The 10,336-nt window shown below is 52.0% G+C and overlaps 1 protein-coding gene across 3 annotated transcripts in view; it reads left to right on the top strand.

Moving 5' to 3' along the window:
• The first annotated feature begins 438 nt into the window (after positions 1-438).
• The window catches only part of RHBDL3 (rhomboid like 3), a 64,177-nt gene continuing 54,279 nt past the window's right edge, over positions 439-10,336 (top strand). For 2 of the 3 annotated variants that reach the window (XM_027654391.1, XM_027654390.1), the window contains exons 1-2: positions 4,182-4,320; positions 7,779-7,802. In XM_027654391.1, coding sequence (XP_027510192.1) covers positions 4,201-4,320; positions 7,779-7,802 — 144 coding nt within the window. In that variant the 5' untranslated portion in view covers positions 4,182-4,200. Of the gene's footprint in view, positions 506-4,181; positions 4,321-7,778; positions 7,803-10,336 lie in introns of those variants that run through there. The other variant, XM_027654394.1, reaches the window with a different exon arrangement.

Below are 10,336 nucleotides of genomic sequence, written 5' to 3'. Positions count from 1 at the left end.
ATTCCTGGGACTCTGGAGGGACCTTCCCGAGGGACCTTCCCGAGGGATCCCAGGGACTCCAGGAGGAGCCGGGAACGGCCGCCAGGGGGCGCTGCCGCCGAGCGGACGGGCCCGGCGGGAGCGGGAAACGCTGCCGAGCTCCCGAACACCGGCAGGATCGGGATCGGGATCGGATCTGCCCTGCGGAACACTCCCATCAGCCCGGGACCGGCGCTCGGAGCCCGGCGGGGAGCGGGTTCTGCCGGTCGGCGGCTGCCCGGGCCGCCCCACACGGCCCTGAGGGAGGCGCGGGAACCGCCCCCGCCCTGAGGGGCCACCCGCCCTCACGGCCCCGCTCCCTGCCCGCGCAGGTGAGGGACGGAGCGCAGCACCGCCGGCTGTCATTAAACAGCCCTTCTCCACGCGTTCGGGGTGAGGAATTGGCCTAGGGAAGAGACACAGGTCTTGGTGTCCAGCTCTGCTGCGGCCCCGCTCGGGCGGGCGGTGTTCTCTGAGGCAGCCCCAGGTAAGAGCCACGATGTCCCCGTGCCGCTGGCCAAGCCCTCCCGGACCCTGTGAGGGTTCTAATCACCGAAAGGGAAACTGTTCTACTCATGGAGCGCATAAAGAAGAAAGTCCAAAAAGTCGAGCTGTTGCTGTTAAGTGCTGGGGAGAAGGAGCAGCAGCCCGGTCCGTTCACTCTTAGCAGTGATTTGGTTTCTTCCCTCTGGTCCTGCAGGGTTTCCTAACAACTTCTTTCATTGTATTTTGCACAACCAGACTCCATCTCAGTTCAGTCTGAGATGACTCCATGAGTTGCCTTGTCATGATGTAAAGTCACTCAGAGGACAAAGACCTTGATTATTCTTCCTTGGAGACACATCCTTCACCCCTCGGCTTTGACCCTCTGGTCTGAAAGCTTGTCAGTTCAGGAATTATAGTAAGCAAGACTTGATTTTATGTTGGAAATTAACCTTGAATTACTAATTGGTCTCCATTTCAAATAGTTCTTTTGATTCAGAATGAACCTGTGCTGTGATCCCATCAGGTAACATTAAAAAGGGGCAGAGAGACATTTTAAATACCCTAAAGGTATTCGGTTATTATTTAAATAAAGGTATTATTTAAATACCCCTAAAGGGTATTTAAAAGGAGGGCTCCCTTTTAAGACAACCACCCCAAAAAAGGACTAATAGCAGGTTTAATTATTTCCCCAGCTATAACCAAAAAGACAATTAGAACCAGCTGCAACGAATAACAGCTGGGGCAGAAGAGAGCTGCAGGTGGAAAGGCTAGAGCCTGCTTTTTCAGTGCTGGACTTGAAAAAACTCTAACATGGGGAATAGGGAGGGTCAGGAGGACAGGCTTTCAACACAAGTTAGGAATCAGACAAGAGGTTGGATGTTATTTTTTCCCACTATTCCTTCTCTTCAGGAGGGAAAGTATCCATGAGTCATAGAGAAGCCAAAAGGCAGAACACAGAGTCTAATTCATATTGATTCTAAACTTGTGTTGTCCCAGCACTGATGCTCAAAGAGCCCTTTGCCACTGTTACCTTTTGGACTCAGTTTAAACCCCAATCTCAAACCATCCGTGATTTTTAAAGATTTTTAGCCGTTCTCGTGAGCCTGAAGGGGTTAATCTGACAGGTCTGATCCAGTCCCAGCTGTGTATGTGCTGTCTTATTTCTTCCTGGGGTTGTGTTTGGGTGCAGCATTTTGGGTTTCTGATCCCAAATACCTCATTTTCCTTCCTCCCTGGGCTGGCTGGGCTGAACTCTGATATGGAAATCAAGCTGGGTGGGTTGCTCCATGTAGCTCCAGTTGTGAGAGCTGGGCAGTTTTGTAAAAGCCCTTTGGGGCTACTTTGAGTGGAAAAAGGACCTGTGAACAAACTGTTCAGGTTTGTTCCAGGAGGCTTAGCTAGCAGATGTTGGCTGGGTCCTTACTTTGAGGGGTTTTTATTGCATATTCATGAGCTGACCTTTTTCGCCAGTTCCAATGCAGGAAGGATGTATATCTACATTTTCTTTGCAGTATTTGGAATATAAAAGGTTGCCTACATTACTGAATGTGAAAATGGAGTAGGTTTTATAATCTCAAGTTCCTTCTGTCTCAGTTTCTTCTGAAGCCCTTCCATGTTCTGTCTGCATCTGCTCTGGGGTGCCCCCAGCTCCCCAGTTTTTCTAGCAATTACTGTTTTCCAAGGTAGACTCACCAGGGTATGCAGTGGGGAGAAATGACATTCTAAATTAAGAGGCTCTCACAGACTTGCAAGATGATAATTTGTCTGTAACAAAACTCCTCATTAGAATACTGTTAATTTCCTTTCTGTGATGATTATAGCACAGCACCAGCTCATATGTGCAATGTGCAGAGACATTTCCCTGAAAAAAAACCCAAACTATCATTACCACTAGTGAAAAACATTCCTTAGAGGAGAGAAATGAACTTGTAATTTTGCAGCAGTTTGAATTTCAGTTTAGTGGGAGTTTGGTGTTAAGATAAGGTTTTGGGGTTCTCCCTGTTGTTGATTGCACTCATGTTACACTTCATGGTTGGCATTTTCCCACCAGCATCTGGAATCAGAGACAATACAGTCCCCAACTGTGTGGAACCTGTTACCCCTGAAATTCAGCTCATTTATTCTCTCTTTGCTTTAAAAACTCGCTTCCCTCCTCCCTACAGACATCTTTAAATGATTGCTGTTTCTCTCTGTTGGCATAGCATATTTTTGCTTATCCATCTGTTTTGAAGTTTTGATGAGGTTCAGTTTTTGAGTCAAAAAGAGATTGTTTTTATAATAGCTGCTTAGTGCCTGGAATATTTTGGCAGGGGTGGTGTTGTATGAGTGAAGTGGGTTAGTGTTTCTCAGAAGTGCTGGATTTGGTCTCCTGTTCTCATGCTTTGGGAGAGCAGGCTGGACAGGCTCTAGAGCAAGGCAGAAGTGGATGCTGTGCTCAAGGTGATGGTCCTTAAGGGGCAGAACCTCTCCTGTTCATCAGTTGCACTGGAGACCCCAGAAGAGCTTTTATTTTGTTGTCATTTTCCCGCCTGAATCCTGAGGTAGAAAAGTTCTGCTCTTCGGGTCCAAAGGTCGTGGTTTTACCTCTTTGCTTCGCTTCTGCAGGATGGAAGATCCTATTCCTTTTTCAGAGGTATTCCAGCTGCGTTTGGTTTTAATTGTTGTTGTCGTCGTCTGTTGTTTAAACAAATTTGTATAGAAAAGATGGACTTGTAGCTTGGTTCTGTCCTTGTGGTTGAGCTGTGGCTGAGCTGGTTTTGGATCTTTGCACCCAGAAAACGTGGCCTGTGGTGCTGGACCCTCTCTGTGTTCTGGCTCTGGCTGGCTGTGGCTGTCGGTACAGCAGCAAGCAGAGGCACTGGCACCATGTGGCTCAGCCCGGCTCTGCTCGCCCTTCCCCCTTGCCGACCTGCTATTTCTGTGCTTCACTGGAAGAAGCTAAAACTGCTGGATTTCTGCCTGCAGTCAGGGCATTCCTCAACTTCCTAATCCGGGCTCCAGATGGTTAAATTACCCATCCCGGTATACAGGAACGAGTCGTTACGGTAAAAGATGTAAACCCCCACACCAGCCCCTCACGGTGGGACTCTCCGGGAGGGACAAGTTACCTGGTCACCTGCCCGCGGGCAGGACCGGGCTGGGACCGAACCAGGGGCTGCCCGGCGCTGGGCACGGCCGATCCTCGGCGGGTCGCCCCGGGGGAGGCGGTGCAGGGACCCCGGGGCTGCTCCCCCCGGGGCTGCTCCCCCCGGGGCTGCTCCCCCCGGGGCTGCTCCCCCGCCGCCGCCCAGCCGCATCCTCGGACGTGCCGCAGCTCCGGGCTCTGTCTCCCAGAGCCCCCGGGGGCTCTCCCGCGCCGGGAAGGGCGGACCCCCGTCCCCGGGCGATGGCTCGGGGGAGGCGCCCGTCGTGCCCGGGCCGGGGGCACCGCCCGGCCGCGGGGGCGGGCGGCGGCGGGCGGGGAGGGGTCAGTGCCCCGGCCGGAGCTCGGCCGCCGGGATGATGCCGCCCGCCGGCGCTGCCCGCGCTAATTGGATGTTCCCTGGATGGAGGATTTCCTCCCCTGCCGGCTGCGGGAGTCATGAAGGCAGGCTCGGCTGCGCTTGAAAGTTTGCCAAGCAGCAGCTAGGTTTAATTTCTTTAAGGATCTGGGGAGAAGGGGGGGGGGCGGGGGCTGAAGGGGGACCGTTTCCAAGCATGGGAGACAAGCTGCCGGAGCCTCACGCCAGCTCTTCCCCTGCTGTGGCTGCCAGCGCGGAGGCGGAAGAAATCGAGGTGCTGGACTCCGAGGATGTCCTACCTATGGCCGCGGAGGATGTAAGTTTGCTTCGCTCGGTGTCTTCCCCCCTCCGCCAGGTTAATCGGCTCAGGCTATTCATAGCTGCATCCCGGGATGGGGGCAGGAGCGGGGCCGGTGACCCTGCGGGGCTTGGGAAAGCCGCCGTCCCCGCCGCCCTCCCGCCGCCGCTGTCCGCGGGCTCCGACAGCCGCCGGGCCGGCTCCGGCCCCGGGGCCGCCGCTCCCGCCGCTCCCTGCCCCGGGGGCCCGGGCAGGCGGCCGGTCCGCCCGGTGCCCGCGACCGTCGCGGAGATGCTGCGGCTGCCGGGCACGAGCAGCGGGCTGCGCACCGAGGCGACCCGGGAGCCCGGAGAGGGGCTGACGCCTGGGCTCCAGGGGCTTCCAGGGGACCGACTGCTTCTCCGGAGTCCCGGCCACCCGGAGGGTGACAGATGCGAAACGCTCCCGCTCTCGGGAGCTGCTCCCTCTTCCAGCCCCCGAGCAACAAACAGCCGAGGAAGTTTTTTCCCGGCTCGGCGGGGCTGATGGCTTCTCTCCACCCTCCGAGCTCTGATTGCACCTGAGAGTGGGATAACTTGGCACCAGAGTTCTGCCTCTGCTCACGCAGCCCAGAAGGACACCGAGTCTGCTCCTGCCAGGCTGAGCGGCAGAGACTGCAGAGCTGAGGCGATTGTTCTGCGCCTGCCGGTCCCGGAGGCAGGAGCTCGCTGTGCACCTGTCTGGGAGGGAGAACGTGAGAGATCCTGCATTCCTGGTGCATCCCAGGACTGTTCACAGCTCTCCTTCCCAACAAACTCGGCTGGGATGAAGACTGCAAAGAGTCTGCCCAGTCTGCAGCGGTAAGCGCAGGGTCTGCTCCTGCCAATGAGACATGAACAGAGGTACTAAACGTCTTTCTGAAGCGGGCTCTGGCTCGGGTCTTGCACGGCTACGAGAGGGACGCTTGGGAGCTGAGCCTCCAGCAATGGCGCATCCCCTTTGCTCTCTAGTTTCTGACGCTGCTGGAGGAACCTGTCCGGGGATGTTTAAGGACAGAGCCCGCTCCTCATGCCCCAGCCCTTCCTTCAGAGTCACCTAGAATTCGGTTGCTGTTGGATTTTCCCCCCAGAGGGTAGCGGAGGAAATGCAGTTGCTTGGTAGAGCTGCATTCCCCGGGCTGTATCCCTGAGCGCTGTGCAGTCAGGAGGGAACATGTGATGCAGTTTGACCTCTGCTACAACACTGCCAGGCAGTCCTAGGAGGAGATGCCTGATCCAGGGGGATGTGTAGCTTTGACTTGGAAAGGGTGGCTTTCCAGGAGCTTTCACAGTCCAGGTTTCCAAGTCCCAGCGCTTGCTTGCGTCAGCCTGTGACCTTTTCTTCCCTGACAAATTTTGTGCTTGCCTGGATGGTCCTCCAAGAAAGATTTCCTGTTGTGACACACATGGGCCCCTTGGAGTTCCTCCAGCCTCTACATGAACAGAACCATTAGCAATTCCATCCTGCCAGGGAACCAGGAGATGCTGAAGTGCTGAGTGCCTGGCAGGATTGGGCTCCTTGGACAGGAGCTTTCCCTGGTGAAGTCTAGATTCTCATCCCAGTTCTGCTGGTGATTTGCTGCTCGACCTTGAGGTAGTACAGCCTGGGTCAGCCCCAGCTCGCAGTGTCATCCTTACTGGTGTGGGATCTGCATTGTTATCTGACCCTGGTACCTTGTTTTCTATCATCAACAAAGCAGCCCCAGAGCTGCAGTTGCATTGGTTACAGGAAGCTGCTGAGACCTGGCAGTGGATGATGTGACAGAAGCCTGAGGTATCGTGTATCATCTGCAAGTCAGAAGAGCAGGAAGTGGTGTAAATGCCCTTCTTCTCCTCGGCCAAGATTTCCTGCTGAAACAAGCAGGCTACAGAGCATCATCTCTGAGAATTCCAACTGCTCTGTGCCCCCCCTGGGACCTCACTGGGGGCTGATTTTCTGTTGCTATTACATCTGAAAGCTTGATGGGAGCTCTCTGGCTTGGCCAGCAAGAACTGACACAGGGTCAGTTCTTTATGTGTTATTAACCACAAAAATATTATGTAGTGGAGGTTTGGCTGCCACAGCATTGGCAGGGTGTAAAAGCTCAGCTGTGATGTCATTGCAGCTCTCAGAGCAGCATTCCTCAAAGCCAGGATCCAGGCAGTCCCAATATGCTCTGTTTAAAGTACTGGGCTGATTTATGATGATAAATGGGAGTTTATAAATGGAGAGATGGGGAGGAGGGGAGCCAACAACTTAACTAATGGAAAGGAATTCGGTGGCCTGATATTCCAGTGTCACTCCAGTCAATTCTGCTTTAGATCTGCCTACCATGTGAAAGCAAATATTCTTCTAGGACTAGATATGACTCTCCCCAGAGTTCTGCTTTGCCTACAGCACAGTGAGATTTGCTTCTTTGAGTCTGACATTTGTTATTTTACTCAATTTGCTTTTATGGGGCAGTGACTGAGGCAGAAACAAAATGTTTTGCTGAACTGCACTTCAGACAGCAGAGCTGGAAATGTGCAAGGTGTTTTCTGGAGATCCCAAGCCAGTGGTCACCCCAGTGTTGCCCCATGGAAGTTGCTGTCTTCTGAACTGGTCCCCAAATCCAGGAGAGATGAGAGAGCCTTACACAATTTATTAAGAATGTCCTCTGTTCCATGGGACACTGAGACAACAAGTCTGGGTTAGGGAGGTGACTTGACATCAGTCTTTCTACACAACATAAATCAGAGCCAGTCTCCAGCTGGTTTTGTCTGTTCCCAAGTGACAAGGACTTGTGGAGTGTTCACATGGTTGTGTGTGTTGAAGTAGAGCTTCCTTCTATAGAGCATTTTTAAGGCAGTTCTGCTAGAACAAAAGGTGTGGGGTAAATCCTTATAATGGGCTCTCTCCAGCCTTCCACCCTCCCCCCTTGCACAGGAGGAATTACCTGTTTTCCAAATGTGGACATGTGAGGTTCAGAAAACTGGTGGGCTGCTAAAGACCCTGCAGCAAATCCCTGCCAGAGTCAGGGGCAGGCAGCAGACAGGGCTCTGACTACCCAGCAAGGCAATCGAGGGGTCAGGGTTGGGCCACAGGATCTGAGAGAGTGATCTGAAAAACCATTGCTAATTCCCCCCTCCCCTCAATATACACCAAGCTTTCTTGATCCCTGGGAGTAAAAAAGCCTTTTATTCCTTGCTTGCCTGCAAGTAGACAAAGAGGGAGAAAACAGAATTAACACATGAATGTTCTGAGTTCATCCTAATTTGGATTTGTAAATGAAAACTGTCCTCCCTGTGTTTGGTAGATTCCCCCTGCCTCCTCCCCCGGAAGGGTAGGTGATTCTGGGATGAAGAAGGATGCTGGAAATGGCATTAAATCATTTGGCTATTCCTCTGTTAGAATGTACTTCTACAGTTTAGTGCATGTTAATGTCGTTGCTCTTACACCTTCTTTTTCTTCTTTTTCCTCCCTCATGCATTGCCTCTCAGCACTGGAAAGCCCTGTTTGATCAGGTATGTGAACATCTGATGTATTGTCTCTGTCTCGTGAGCAAAGAGCCTAACCTCCAGTGAATTCCCTCTGTGCTAGCTTCTCCCTGCATTTCAAACACAGCCTAGGAGGAATGTGCTCCCTGCTCCCAGTTCCCAGGATGCTGATGTGCAAATCGTAATTATCACGACTGCTTTGGGCCTTTCTCTCAGCCCCTCTTCAGAGTAACCAGGGACAGGAGTGAGCCCATCCCTGCTGGCAGGGGGGGTGAGCCAAGGTGCTGCTCTGTGTGCTGCCAGTTGTGCTGTCCTTGCCTGTGCACTAAAGGATGTTCTAGTCTTTCAGGCAGGCAGACCAGGACCTGTAAAACCAGCACTGTGCTCTTTGAAATGGCTCCCCAGCTGCTAAACTGACTTGTGTGAGGTTACATCCTCCGGGGAGCACCTGCTCCTTGAAACTATTAGCAAAGGATTAGCAAAGTATCTGCTCCTGTACCCAAGACTGTGGTTGGGTCGTGTTAAATGCCTCGGGTCAGACCTGTAGCTGGCTGAAATCAGCACAGCTCTGCAGAGCTCTGAGCTGGAGCTGCAGAGATTTTGGGTGGTGGGCTCTAGTTTGTAAATGCTGCTTTCAGCTGCTTTAACTGACGTGTTTGCTTTGTGGCATTCCCTCCACGTGCCAGGTTGGAATATGAAGCAGCTATAAACTGGAGGATTTTTCTAGGGTTGACTGGCTTTTAAACTGCAGCCATCTCTTGATGTCATAAACTTCCGTGCAGTTGTGTGTGCGTGTAAATGTCACCTTCTGTAAGGGAGCTTGCTCTGACTGGCAGTAAAGTTGGGATGGGATTTCATCCCTGCTTTATGAGGCGCTAATCTTGCCTCTGTGTCTGGCTGAAGTGCAAAGCCAAAGCTGTGGTGCAGTGTGTGAAGGGATGTCCTTGGTACCCTGGGGGTCCCGTCCTCATCCAGCCATTAACTGGGCTGCCTGTTCTGGGGAGTGCTGGTTCACACCCCGGCGGTGTGACCGAGTGCTGCTCCACGTGCCTGCACTGCAGCACAGCCAGCTGGTGGGTGGGAGCTGGGGAACCGTGATGGTCACACCTAAACTGTGTGGTGTGGTGGAATTTCCTGGGGCTCTGAGGGTTTGCTGCCACTGAAAAGGTGGATGCACAATGAATTGCTTGTGATCTGGGCTGGAGGTTTGTTCCAGCCACTTTGAATTCTCCTGTCTCCAACACTGGCCTTAATCTGGAGGCTGATTCTGCAGGCATCCTTTGAAGTCATTGAGCCCTTGTGGGATGGGGCTGTTGGCTGGCAGCTACCTCAGGCTCAAAGAGAGGAATCTGTAATTTCCCATTGGACTTGCTTGAATAGTAGATGGGGGCTTTTCCTTCTTTTTTTCTCTTTTTAAGGGAAGGGAGAGTTTGACTGTTGGATTTACAGAACATTAACCCAGTGACAATGGAACTGGCTGTAAAGGCAGACCTCCAGTAATTAGCTATGTTTCAATTAGGGCTGCAGCTGAATTTTAAACCTTGTCTATAAGGCTTTGTTATCAAAGAGAATGCAACCTGTGACAACCAGTCGTAAGTCCTGAATAAATCAATGATGTCCTTGTTGCCCCTTGTTGCCCCCGGGCAAAGCTGACGTCTTCCTTGAGCATTCCATCATCAGAGCAGTGCAATTAGCCCTGCAGTGCAGTGCAAGATGCTGTTTGTCAGGGAACAAGGTTGCTATTCCCAGCAGCAATGTGCTGGTAGGAACATTTTGTTTAGCTCTGATTGGCATCCCTGTGAAACATGAGGACAGCCTTAATAACTGGAGAACGCCTGTGTGTTCAAACTGGGAACAGTTGCAGCCCTCCCTGGGAGTTGGGACCTGGCTGTGTGTGGAGTGGGAATGTGTGGTGGAAGGTGCACATGTGTTTGTGACTCATGGGCTGGGACTGAGGTTTGAGAGCCCCCCTCTCAGCTGGAACATGTGGGGCTGTGTTTGTCACCTCCCAGGAGAGCAGCAGAGCAAGAGGAGGCTCTGGAGAAAGTGTTGGAGCAGTTGGGAATTCACAGGCTGGGACTCTGCAAGTGCCCTGTTGCTGTCATAGTCCATCACCCCAGAAAACAGTGTCAAGGAGAGGTCAGCAGACCCTCCCCAGCCTTTTGAGTGGGGAAAAAAATTATTAATGCTTTCTTTCTTCCTTTTGGGAGATAATTTAAAAACTTTTATTTAAGTTTCATGACCAAAAGAAAGCAGCATGTTTCTATTTAGACATAAAAAATTAAAGGGTTTTGTTTTTTAATGTCACTCCCCTCCCAACATCTTAATTAAAAATTCAAAACTTTTTGATGAAAATTGCCATAAAGAAGTACTTTTTGCTTGGTTATTTTGGGGGAGAGGAGATACTGACCATGCTTTCTGGAGGAATTTTTTATTTGTTTTAATTCAGTTCTAATCTGTCACACTGGGAACTGTCAGTGGCTCAAGCCAAGATCTTCAGCCACTTGCAGATTGATTCTCTTTAAGAAGTAAAAAGGATTAAATCTGACAAAAAGTCGGGC

This window comes from Corapipo altera, unplaced genomic scaffold, assembly GCF_003945725.1.
Source record: "Corapipo altera isolate COAL_440 unplaced genomic scaffold, ASM394572v1 343, whole genome shotgun sequence".
Lineage (NCBI taxonomy): Eukaryota > Metazoa > Chordata > Aves > Passeriformes > Pipridae > Corapipo > Corapipo altera.
This window is presented reverse-complemented; position numbering and strand designations above follow the sequence as displayed.